At 45.1% G+C, this 13,166-nt stretch overlaps 1 protein-coding gene across 1 annotated transcript in view; it reads left to right on the forward strand.

The window, feature by feature from the left end:
- MYO18B (myosin XVIIIB) overlaps window positions 1-13,166 on the forward strand; it is a 197,441-nt gene that overhangs the window by 131,112 nt on the left and 53,163 nt on the right. Inside the window, exons 34-38 of the mRNA XM_037878962.1 lie at window positions 3,286-3,399; window positions 3,930-4,046; window positions 5,290-5,373; window positions 7,008-7,145; window positions 9,285-9,470. Of these exons, the coding sequence (XP_037734890.1) occupies window positions 3,286-3,399; window positions 3,930-4,046; window positions 5,290-5,373; window positions 7,008-7,145; window positions 9,285-9,470 (639 nt within the window). The remainder of the gene's footprint in view (window positions 1-3,285; window positions 3,400-3,929; window positions 4,047-5,289; window positions 5,374-7,007; window positions 7,146-9,284; window positions 9,471-13,166) is intronic.

Raw genomic sequence — 13,166 nt, forward strand, 5'->3', positions numbered from 1 at the left:
CACCAATCAATGATGGCTCCAGGGGGCAGATAGGGAAAGCTGAGAGTTATTGTTGGTTTTGCAGTCGGACTTGGTGCCCAGTCAAGGATCAGAGCTGCAAAGACACTCACTGCCCCAGAGAGCTGTGAATCTAGGTGTGTGACAAGATGCAATGCATAAATGAAACAGAAAAAGGGATGTGTGGAGGGGAAGAAGATGGCTTTGTGCCACAAGCACACCTCTCTGCTCAGTTACTTTTTTTAATAAAAACTATAGTTCAAAAATGCAAATGTGTACCGAAATTTTACCCCTCTTCCCCGTCCTCCTTCTCTCACTTGCCTTCTTACATTGCAGTCTCCTTGAGGTATGGACTGTGTCTTCCTAGGTCTTAGTATAAAGAGTCCTAGATCCTGATTGAGGTCTCTAGGCACCATTGCAATGTGTGTCACAAAATTAACAATAATGTGGTACCCCAAAAGGGAAAAGAGATGAAGGTTTTTTGATTTCTACGAGGAGAAAGCTCAGCAGGTGATGCATGTTAGCAGCACTATTAGAGAGATTAACACAACATTCTGGATACCTTTGGATTTGCTGTGGCTTTAAGTAGTAGGAGTCCAACCTTGTGTTTGCAAGTAGGAGAGGAGGGTTTTTTTCAGGTTGAAGGAGCTAGAAATAGGAGGAAAGGGATGCAATTAAGTAAATGCAAATGTAGAATGAATATCAGGACCGTGAGTCCCCTCTGAGTGTGGAAATGGTGGTGGAATCTCAGCGCCTGGGACGCTGAAAACAAGACTGAACATGGCATCGAAGCATTCAGGATTGTGGCGGAAGGAACAGTCCTCCAGCAGGGGGATGAACTGAATAAACTGATAGATGAGTTTCATCATTAATTTCCTTTGCATCTCACAAGCAGTTTAAATCCAGGCCTGCAGAGTTTATGAATTACTGTGACACCTGGCTGCTGCAACCTATCAAGACATTTGCATCTCTCAGATTCATTCTGAAAGCTCAGGGGTCTATTCAATCAACACTTCTCTGGCATAGGCAGATCTTAATGGTTTGACGTGGTATTTCTAGGGGCCCAGTAGACATAATCAAGAAACTTCCAGTGTGTGTGGGTACTCTTCTGAATGCATTTCACACGCTGTGCAAATATCGCATGGACTTGATCCCTCGGAAAGACGGGAAGCCGCTATGAAAATCATAATGCGGGATTGGTGCTATGGGTGCCCCCAGACAGTGGAATAGCACTGACCGACAATGCACTGCCATTTCATCTCACTATGTTGCAGCGTGTTCGAAATCACGCTGGTGCTAGTTATGTGAAAAGAATGAGAGACTTTAAGGGGAGGGAACAACAACTGGCATTCAATTTCCTCTGAAGATTAGGCCCTAAGGAAGCAAATTACCTATTTCTGCCTTCAATCCCTTTTCCAAGTATGTCTCCATCACCCAGGATTATTGAGCAAAATGAACTGAGAAAAGCTGTCGTCCCAATACTTTATCATTCTCCTTTTTGTGTTAGAAGAAGAAAAAAAATTAAAACGTTTTTGCATTTTGAAAAAATCAAGATGTTTCTCTTTCTTTAGCTGTTATAAAACCATTGGCTCCTGGCACAGGAGTTTTCACGCATTAAACAGGGTGGTCCTTACGTCAGTACTAGAAAGAGGAACTGCCAAAGGAAGCCTACCTGTAGCAGGAAAAACAAGGGGGCAGTTCAGTAGGTGGTGTTCTTATCTCTGAAGCAGTGTTGAAGCAAGGCCTCTGCATGATGCTAGGGAACCCTGATATAGGAGCTACCATCTTTTGGAGGAGATCCAGACTGCTGCTGCCATAAGACATCCCATGGTATTTTTTACAATAATTTTTGTGTTAACTGGTCTGAATAGGGCCATCACTGTGCGTTTAATACATTCTGCCCTTCTACAGTTTCATCTGTGGTGTGAATTGGGATGTCATTTTTCTTCCCTTTCTTTCCTACACTGTTGGGTGGTGGTATCATTCATTGTTCCTAGCTGCTGTGGTTCTGCCCACAATATCACAGGATGTGTAGATGTGTTTTCATAAAACAGGCGCTAGGTTCCGACTGGATCGGCGGAAGGAGAGTGGGATCAAACATGGTTACACAGTAGCTTCCTCTTTGCTGCAGAAGACAAGTATGGTCATGCCAAACTCCACTTCTTGACAGCTAACTGAAACAATGAGCACACGTATGTGTGGACAGAGAGGATGGGCTTTTCAAAAGCTCCCAGTATTGACTTAACTCTGCTGACATTGAAGTCAGCAGTAAAACTCCTACTGACTTCAAAGGAAGCAGAGTTAAGTCAATGATAACACCCTTTCACATCCAAGCCGGAGTGTGCTACTGACTTAACATGGCATTAGTAGTTCTAAAAACATTTCCAGAAGAATCTGCCAATGTCAGTGCCAAATGGTAGGATCAGCCAAGCCAGAGAATGCAGCAATGGGCAGGAAGGTGCATGCAGCAGGAGATAATCTCTTTAGACACAAAATAAGCAAAGAAACAAAAGGAAAAAAGAAAGAAAAACCCAAACATAAAAGGTGACAGGGAAGCTGGACTTTACCCTTACTGTACTGGGAGCTGGTCATATACCCTGCCCTGAACTGCAATTGTCTTTTGAAAGATTTTAGAATGACATTATGTCTTCCAGATGTCTGTAGCACATTTAAGATCATTGTGGTTTTAATAGCTGAGCAATAAAAATCACGAGCAAATTAGCATTTGTAAATGTGATCTTTCATGTGTATTTGCAAATGCAATTTACACTACATGAAAAGCCCATTTGCATACTCCAAATCATGAATTGCTCTAATCACAAATTAAATGTAATTCACATAATTTTGCAAATTAATGATCCCAGCTCTACCTTACTACACAACTGCAGAGACAGACAGTAGAATTTCAGTATGAGGCGCTTGCTTCACTACTCAGCAAGATGGGGATTTATTTGAAGGCTTTCCACTTATGAAGGGAATCGAATGACACCTGAAGCAAGTGGTACCGCCGAGAGAGAGTAGCATCGCACATGTTATTCTGGAATCTTATTTCATGGCACTATAACCAATAGAAAGGAGCCATTTTTAGTGTAAAATAGAAACTGAATGCCTCAAGAGCCACATACATTTGAAAAGGCTGAGTACAATGTATTCAGTGGGTGAAAACACTCTGGGAGTAAAATGTAAATAAACATTGCTGTGCAGCGAAAGGGGAAGACCGATCAGTGAAATGACGTCTGGCTGTTAGTGCAATCTGATGTAATTAGGGTCTTCCTCAATTCTTCACAGTGGGAAGAGAGCAAAGCCCAGTGTGCAGAGGCCCAGAAGTCCCAGACGGGGATGGCTCTGGAGCTGGAGAACCTACATGTGGAGCTGGAGACAATCAGCAGGAACAAGAACTTGGTACGTGCCCTGAATAACAGACATTACTGAAACTGCTTATTACCCACCCAGCACCCCAGGGCACTATGGTGCTTTTGGATAGTTTTACATGTTTTATGGACTTCGTTATTTAGACTCTGAGAGCCTCAGAGCTTGGACTTGCCCATGTCGTTTCCTTGTAAATTACTTTAAATTGTCCAGCCTTTCAGGGGGACCCAGCCCAGGGGCCTTTACTGTCTCCAGGGACATGTAAAAGTGGCGCCAATTATCGAGAACACACAACATGCCGTAAGCTGTCTGCAGAGATGTGGTGAACACCATTAAAGGCTTTTTTGCCTCTCCCTGCCAGCATTCGAAGCACACGGACTTTCAACAGTGGAGTGGAAATGGAAAAGGCCTTTAGTGAAGTGCCACCGCTGAACGCGGCACGCCTGCATGCGAGGCAGAGAATTACAGCACTAAAAGCCCACCACTTCCACCGGCAGTATTTGCAACTTGTCTGCACCCCAGTGTAATCTCTGAGTGAGCAGCGCCCTGTTTGTCCTCCGCAGGTTGACGAGCAGCTATATCAGCTGCAGCACGAGAAAGCTGATCTCCTGAAACGCATTGATGAGGACCAGGAGGATCTGAACGAACTTATGACAAAGCACAAGGCTCTGATTGCACAGGTAAAGCGTGTGATGAGGAGGAAATGTATGTGCATAAATACACACAGGCACATCGGGTGAAAAAGGGATTGCTAGAAAGATATCCAGAGGGCATCATGGCTTTACACCACAAGGGAGGGTTAGAAAGATAACGTGCCACCTGCTGGAATCGCATAGACATATTGCTAATACTTTTCAAACAAGTAATTCTAATGAGCAGTGTGAACATGCGTACCCAGACACACGTGGAGAGTCATTCCAATATGGTTTGCACCAGCTAGTTGATTACTCTACTGAAATCATGGTTTTTAATAGAAATGGCAGCTAGGGATCCTTTATCCAGTGTTAAACCTTGGGTGTCTATGCAAGTAATCAAAGTAACACCTCAAATCCATCCATAAAAGTTGCTGATTAGAAGAACAAACTGGCTCGGAGTTTGTTGGTCATGAAATTATTACTTTTTCACCATGAAAAATGTCAACAAAATTGAAAAAAATTCAGGTTTCCATTGAAAACCTCAACACTGGTCGTTTTTCTCGTTTTCAGTATCCAAACTGCAAAGTTGTTTAAAACTGAAAAAGTTTAAAACTGAAAAGGTTGTTTTCCATTTTCACTGGAAATTGTGTGATTTTCACTGAAAAATTTTCTTGGAAAAATTTCAATTTAAAAAAACTTGCAGAAAAAAAAATTCAAATAAAAATGTTGACAAGCTGTGTTTGGAGGTCCTTTCTGGGTCCTCAGCCTTTAACCCGGGAGAGACTGGAAGAGGACATTGATGTGTTGAGGATACTGGCTATGTGCTGCCAGTCTGTATGGCTTTTATTTGAATAGCTTAAACATATTTTGACAGCACCAGTGATCCGACCTGTCTCAGTGTAGAAAAGATCAGAGACTTCAAAGGTATAGAAGGGGCCCCATTTGGCCAGAGGTCCAGTATTTTCCAGAAATTTCCTGGACCATGAAAGGTCCATAGTAGCTTTGTGGGAGGAAAAAGACTAAGGACTTACAGAATCAGCATTTGGGGATGACCCTGGTGATGTCATGGCTGATCAGCTCTGCAAAGAGTTGTTCCCAGAAGCTGAGAAATCGGGTGCGGTCAGTAGATTTATGCTTGATTAATTCAGGACAGGAGCAGCTGCCAATTCAGATGTACTAGAAATTGCCTTTCCCTTGCCAGTCTTCAAAACAGAACTTCCTTGTGCATTTCCAGTTCTGCTCCAAGTTCTTTGTTTTGTCGCTATTGTTGGGGTTTCTGTTTTCATAGTCTGCAGTGGACATTACTCAGATTCGAGAGCTACAGACGCAGCTGGAGGAAGTGAAGAAAGAGAAACAAAGTCTTCAAGAGAAAGTAAGTCCTCCCCCTTCCCTTTAAGGCTCCAAATATCTGGCAATAAGGTACATCTGCCCAGTTACTAACTCAGACCTGGAGCAGACAGGCAGTGAAGGGCTTCAAGAATCACTCTGTCCTTTGGCATCTCATTGCCAATCCCTTTATTGCCATAGATCACTGGACTTAGTGAGTATCAGAGGGGTAGCTGTGTTAGTCTGTATCCACAAAAACTTAGTGAGATACTCCGATCCCCTGGAATACTCTCATACGTAGGCATGTATAAGAATCCACTGACATTCTGAGTGTCAGTCCTGAAATATAGGCTCTTTGGTGAGCTCATGTCCTTGGGGTGAATTCAAATGAAATGTTTACTTACTTATTGTCAGGAAATATCTCCTCTGTACAATACGACGGTCCCACTCCTCTTCCTAACACACTGTCTACGTCTGTAAGAGCAATAAAACAAGCACAAATGTAAAAGCCTCCTTTTAGCTGCTGTAAACACTGCTTAGTATTGACTTTCCTCAGGGCAAAGGTGGGAAACTGGGTCAAACTGCATGTTCAGGAAATCTATGGAAACCTGCAAGTGAACTTTCCTTGGGACTGGGGAAAATTCACACTTAAAAGATTTTTGGAGAGTTGCAGAATTTACTGCACATTCTCTTTGCTGTTGCAGTTTCTTGAGTTATGATGTTCTCTGCGCAAGATGACAAGCCAGCCTCGTGCTGGGCACCACACCAGGGACAGAGGGAATATACCTCCTTCCACAACCTGAGTTGGGGACTGTTCTTCCCTGGTCATGGCACCATGGCTCCAGGCCTGTACAGCGAGTCTTTAATAGTAGTCACTCGAGGAGTGCCATTGACTGAGTGCTTTGCTATCCCAGGCATCAGGAGTCGGACTCACTCACTGTAAGACAGAGTGGTGGGTTTGACAGGCAGTTGGAGAAAATAAGAACTATTTCCCCTGTCTGGGCCCAAAATAAATTTTAAACCAAACTTTTACTGAGGTTTGAAAAGGGCTGGTTAATTTCCCCCCTCGTTGTTTCTGAGCCTTGGTCTAATCGTCTTTCCAAGGCTGCCTCTGCAGTTCCAGGTGCCAGCCAAAATCCTGCCCTGGGACCAAGTGCACAATTTCACACATGCACTGTCCTCGAAAGATGTGAGAGGAGAAAACCCCCACCCAGCTGGGTGAAAATTTGCCAACATTTTTCTGTTTGTAAAACCACAGAATGTAATGAATTGTTTTCACGATCTTCACACAAACAATACCACAGGAAGCTTGGGAGTATGGCTGCCATCTCCGAAGTACAAAAAAAGCGGGACATCAGGGATAATCCTGAGCCCATAAAACTGGACAGCTGGCAGAGTGTAGTGAGGGCCCTTACAGATTTTCCAGGTCAGTTACCTCAAAAAAGTGATGTTCCTGGGAAACCCTGGACAGGTGCCGACCCCACTTGGGCAGCAGCATCTTTCTGTACAGCGTGGCACCTAAATGCAGCCCTTGCACTTCCAGTGTGCTCTGAGAAGGAACTGTTGGAATCTCTCTACCCCTAGTGGATCTGGTGCAGTCATGAGAAGTCTGCAGGGCAGACAATAGGGCAGAGCGGAATTATGAGCCCTGCCTTTCCCCCACCCTCTTCTCTAAAATAGCTGCAGGCGGCTCGGGCCCGGATTGCGTACGTGGAGCAGTCGATGGTCGAACGCTCCATCGTCAGTCGACAGGAAGCGCTGATCTGCGACCTGGAGAACAAGCTGGAGTTTCAGAGTGTGCAGATCAAGCGGTTTGAGGTAGGGCGTATTTCTTAGCCTCTTGCTTGCCTCTGACACACAACGGGAAAATCCCTGTGGGAAAAAAGGGGCTGCCTTTGGGACAGGCATGTGCGCTGGGAGTGCTTCCTCCCGTCCCTCTCCTGCAATGGCCTGTCCTGGGGATCGATTGGCCTGCACCACGGTGTGCTCCAAAGCCAGGCAGCCCCATCTGGTGTGGAGGGAAGAGGCCAAGTGGCTCACAGCATCGTGCAAAACAGTAGGGCGAGAAGCTTTGGATCCAGAGCAGACTCCTAGCCTTATGAAAGTTGCAGTGGGATCTTTCCTACCCAGAGCAGAAAGCAGCTCATGTGGTCACATCTGTAATGCCCCCAAAGCATGGAACCCTCTGCATTGCCCTTGGAAGGGTGAGAGCCCGAGTCAGCTCAGGCCTTCGCTTTTGGAATCTGTGGCTCTGACCAGTCTGGGTATTTCATACCAGTGAGGTTAACTATTCATGCTTTATTTTACTGACGTATTTACCGCAAGCCAGCAGCATGCTCAGTGCTATAAAAGCATGGAAGGAAATACGGCCCTGCCCCAAGGTGTATAGCAATATACTTATTTACTACGTAGCACGTTGATCAAAGTGCCTTTCAGAAGGTGTCACAGGACTGTATGGCATAGTCCAAAATCCAGCACATTAAAACCGGTCAAGGTATGGTAGGTACATCAATATACATATAGACCAATCTAGGCGCTTAAAACCCGGGACTATATTTGTTTATGCTCACTTCCTTTCATGTCATGAGATAAAATATAAATACCCATTCCCTCCCACCACCCACTTACATGTGACTAATTGAGGGGAGGCCAAGAACGTGTAGTAGGGTCACTTCACAACGATGGCAGACTAAGACAGCCCTGAGCAGCTGAGCATGGCCCAGCGGGAGAGCTGTCTCTAAAGGAAAGGCATTTCTGAGTTACCCAGGAGGCACTGGTGGCTCTTTATTTCCTTCATGCTGCTTAACCCTTTGTGTCTGTGAACCCCAAAGCTCATTCTCTGGCAGCCTCCTGTGAGGCCATTGCCATCACTAGGGTGTCCTTGGTGCGGATCCCCTCCCATCACCTCCTCTTTGGTCCCATCCGTCCTCTGACACCTAAGCTGAGATACAGACACCAAGAGGCCTCGGGAAATGACAGGCCGCTTCTATATGGGAGCCTTTCTGGTCACATTGCCACAAGCCTTGCTTTTATCCTCCCTTCAGTTCCTGCCTATCTGATCCAGAGTAGCAGAGTCCATCAGCTGCTCTGTGGTGAGATGTAGCTAGAACAGGCTCTGTGACCTGGACTCCACTGAGAGTTCCTGGAGCGATTCTTCAGAGATCATGCCTTCCATCATTCTGCATTTGCCAGTTACACTGCGCAGTGCCAGCTTCCAGTTAGTCCTGTCATGGGTGCTGTGATTGATCCTGGAGCTGAAGGCTGGGAATGCTAATGTGAGCTGTTGTTTTAAATGAAGGATAGCTGAGAGATCAAAATATTTGTACAGTACCATGTGTTTATCTCAGTCTGGTGAGTTCTAATGTGTCTGCTTTAAACATGGAGTGGGGTGGAGGGGAAGGGAAATATACCAGCAGGATGGGAAAGGAGAGAGGAAATGTAATGCAATGCGGCGCTTGCCTCCCAAATTGTTTCGCTGCTCTAGGCGTTGGGTAATGAATGATGGGACACTGGGTCTACCCTGCATTCCACACAAGATTGCAATGTGATTGGAGCACTGCTGAAGCTCTCAGGGTTCTTAAAACTGCCCCCAATAAGTGCAGTGGGCTGTGCAATGAAATTAAAGAGCCATCATTTTAAAGCCAACCGAAGGAAACAGTGCTTTGAGTAGTTCACAGTCAGCCTGTATGGGATTCATTGCATCGCAGGGTCACTGAGACAAGCACGGGCTGCTTAATATCATGACCATTATGAGCATTGGTGGCAATGTCTGATACAATAAGTAGTATATATAAACTTCATGCTTCAAGGCATCAGCTGACTTTCTGTAGGGGTCAGAAAGGGAGAGCATTCCTCCAAGTACCTCACTATAAAAGATTAAAGAAGGGGAAAAAACTCTTTGTAATCCTTTATTTAAGAAAACCCCTTTGCCTTTTGTCCCCCTCCCTATCACTCCAGATGCTTGTCCTTCGGTTGCGGGACAGTGTAATAAAGATGGGAGAGGAGTTGGAGAAGGCTGCAGAGTCGGAGGCTCGAGAGAAGGAGAACACCAAGTATTACCAGATGCGCATGGAGGAGATGAAAGCAGATATGAATGAGCTGGTGCAGAGAGAGCTGGAAGCCAGTCGCAGGCGTATGGAGCTGGTAAGAAGAGGAGTGGGCTATCATATAAGAGAGGGTATTGCCTTGTGTCAGATGCCAATGGACTCTCCTGGGCTGGGGTGCTGGGAAGGGCGCATTGCGGCATCAGTAGCTCTTTACCCCTCATGGATATGGCCCATTTTTTTCAGATGGTCATGTATGGTTATCACTTGACCAGGTCTGCATTGTTCTGAGGTATCCATCACTTGGGTGCTTAGTTACTTGGCTGGATTTATTCTGGACTTGTGTTGCCTTTTAGTGGTTAGTTAGAACATAATTGCCAGAGTGCGTGTACGGTCTGGTGCATGGGAAGCAGAGACATGCATGAGCTGCCATGGCAGATGCAGGTTTAAAATTCATGCTGCCTCACATCTTGGGGCCTTCTAGATATAAACCGATTTCTATCCAGCAGTCTTTCAAGTGAGTGCTGCTCTATGAAATCTGATAGTTGGCACATATAACAACATACACTGGGGGGATGCTGTGATGCTGGAAAATAAATTATGTCCTGAGCTGTGCTACCTAATTGGCCTAGACTAGCCAGTTTGCTCTCAGTCACAGCATGCAGGGGGTGTGTGGGGGGGTCCTGTAGAGTTTGCAGCACCCATTGCTGTCTGTTGCACACAGTTTTTTCTTTGGAAGCCTCCCAGTAACCTGCAGATTGGCCCAAGGGTCCCGGAACAACAGGTAATTTTCTGCTTGATGTTCTGTGTGCTCAATATTTCGAGATAGGTCTAACCAATTTATTGTTAGAGTTAGCCCTCAAGCAGGATAAGTCATGTTTTACGGGCCACTTCCTCCCACTGCTTGTCCTGGATTTCTCTAATGTCAGCCACATCAGGTTAGGTTTTGACAAGCAGAGCGCTGCGAGCAGTCAGCGCAGCTCGCTGGTGGTGCTGTATATCGCTGTCCCTCCCCTCTCGTCCCCAAATCATTTAACTGAACCTGTTGTTCTGGCTCCCTAGCATCCCACTCTTCATGTAGGTTTGGCCAGTGCAGCTAGGGCAGTCCCTGTACTCACTGGTTTGATCAGATAAAGGAATTGCTTTGCTTGCTCAGCTCCAATAAATACTGAGAACGTTAGCCAGATGAGTGCAGGTTGGGAATTTTCCAGCAACACAGAGTTTTTTCAGACAACGCCGATCTGTCAGACCTGAAATGTTTTATGGAAGTGTCCAGTTTCGATGAACTTTCATTGACTCGCAGGCAGGATTTCAGGTGGACTACAAGGTTTTGCAGCTCCAGATCATCCCTGCTGTGCAGACTGGGGCCTGCTGGCCTGAGAGTCTGCAAGCCCTGGGATAGTCTGCGTGGCGGAGCTGCCCTGAGGCCATGGGCTCTGGGTGCCCTGGCATCTGCTGACTGAAACTGATAATGATTCTTGTCTGTTTACCGGCTGCCAGTGGTGAAACTGAGCAGAATACGGACGATCTCCATCAGGAGCTGCCAGGGCCCCGGGAACACATTTTGTTTCAGAAACACTGTGTATCAGTGTTTCCAAAATGAAAAGTTTTCAGAATTTCCAGTTCACAAGAAATTTTTTAAGAATGTGGTTTATTGGACGAGGACCGAGAAACGGATGTTGCAGCCTTAGGCCAGCACGTGTGTAATCATGAGTGCGGTGCCCTCGGCCATCCACCAGCAGAGGAGCTGGGAGTAGCTGTGTTTCTGCCATCACCCTGCAGATCCTGAACGTTCGTGCATTTGCAGTATCATAGAGGATGTAACACATCATTTCCTGTGTTAATTTTCAAGGGAAGGGGCGGATTTGGGGGATGTTACTTCATGAGTGATTATTATTGATGTAATATTTTATTACAGGCTTTCAGTAATAGAGTGTGACTTGTTGCCTGGTGTGACTTGTTGCGTGGTATTCCCTTCTCCTCTATGCGAGGGGGGGATGCTTTCTCATCCTATTCATAACTGTGAACCCCACATACTCTCCTGTTCCTCACTGCATTGCATCCCTGGCAACCAGAGCAATTGCTTACATAGAAGAGTAGACCTCCATTCGTCACTCTCCCAGCATGTGTTCTGTTGTAACATGAGGTCACAGTATGGAAAAGGTTGCAAACCGCTGATCCAGAATGATCTATAGTAAACTGTTCTATTCACCCAGCTGCCCTATCCCTCCTTCCCCATCTCGTGGTGTTGAACAGAGACACAACTAGGAGCCATCCACAATGGCCAGTGTGTCTTTGTGCATTGAGAGAGGAAGGGAGAAATTTGAATGGAAAGAGACTTAACTCATGTCACAAGTTTCCCTTTTGCAACCGTTCATCTGAACTGTACAGCCCGCAAAAGAGAGGACTTTCTCCATCCAAGTAGCACATTAATCAGTTGTGATGAACAATTCACCTGCTCTAAATTTACAAAATCATGGCCAGATTTAGACTGAAGCTAAAAAGAGAAAATCAGGGCAACACTGATTCATTTTCACTTTTCAGTCTCCTTCAAGCTTTTATTTAACAGTGAGTGACAAACCCACCAGGACAGGAAAAGGCATTCATAAAATACCTGCTTCTAATATGGCTGTCATCCCAGCAACTTTTGATACCTGCCAGACAGCAACGGTTCCCTTTGTTTTCTAAAACAACAAAGTAGATTTCATCATTTATTTTAGCAAAAGTGCCATCCCTGATGCCCCCAGGAAAAGGTATTTTAGTCTGAGTGATTTTTGTTGCGGGGGGCTCAAACACACTTTGTCTTAGGTATGTTTGTAGGCAAATTTTGTATAGATGGCCAGAAAATTCTGTCTAGAAAGGACCCACTTTCCCCCAGGAATGAAAGGAAATCTATCAAATGTTCCGATCAATTCCTTAACTGTATCTGAACCAGCTCTAGGCTGCACTCACAATTAAAGAGCATTGGATACTTGGCTAATTCCAAGAATGTGTATTTGCCATTTTTGCAGACTCTAGTGGTTCAGCTAATTCAGAAGGGCAGTCAGTAGAAATGCATCATTTTTGAAACCTTGGATGTTGTCTTTTAGAAGAGTGCGCAGATTCTGTTAATTGCATTTGGAAAATATAAGCATAAACATAAACAAAGGATTTTTGAATGCTTCATGGGGACATTTATGGGGCTGATGTAACACAATACCTGATACTTTAATTTATAGGGCTCGGTTTTGAAGATCCTAAGTCATCGGAGAGAATCCTAGTTTAGATGTCTCCCTGAGGCAACACAAAAATCCCGTAAAAATAACAGAGCCATAAGCAAAGGCTAAAGACATGTAGGTTGATTTAAATTTACCCAGATACCAAGATATCTGAGTTTGTCTGACATCAGCTGCACAAATGTATGAGCCTAAAGGAAAGCAGTTAAGGAACACTGCTATGCTGGGAGGTAAGGCCCTTCAGAAAGCATTTAGGCATATCCAATGCCCATTGCCCAGGCTAGTGAAATGAGCCAAAAAAAATTCTCTTCTTCTGGTGGAGGTGGGGATGGACCATCGTGTGTGGAGGGGTTGGATGAAGACCTTCTAGTGAGTTATGTTGGAATCCAGTGAGTATTTTGAGCAAACACTAATTCCCTGAGAGCAAGAGGCTTTATGGCAGCAGAGTCTAATATTCCCTGAAAGTGAAGACATTCCTTAGGACTGTGTGTACTTTTAATAATGTTTAAATAAAACATTGCAGGAGAGCTGTGATCTCAGTGCCCAGCCATGCTTGTCAACTGGTGGTGAGAACATAAATA

This window comes from Chelonia mydas, chromosome 15, assembly GCF_015237465.2.
Source record: "Chelonia mydas isolate rCheMyd1 chromosome 15, rCheMyd1.pri.v2, whole genome shotgun sequence".
Taxonomy (NCBI): domain Eukaryota; kingdom Metazoa; phylum Chordata; order Testudines; family Cheloniidae; genus Chelonia; species Chelonia mydas.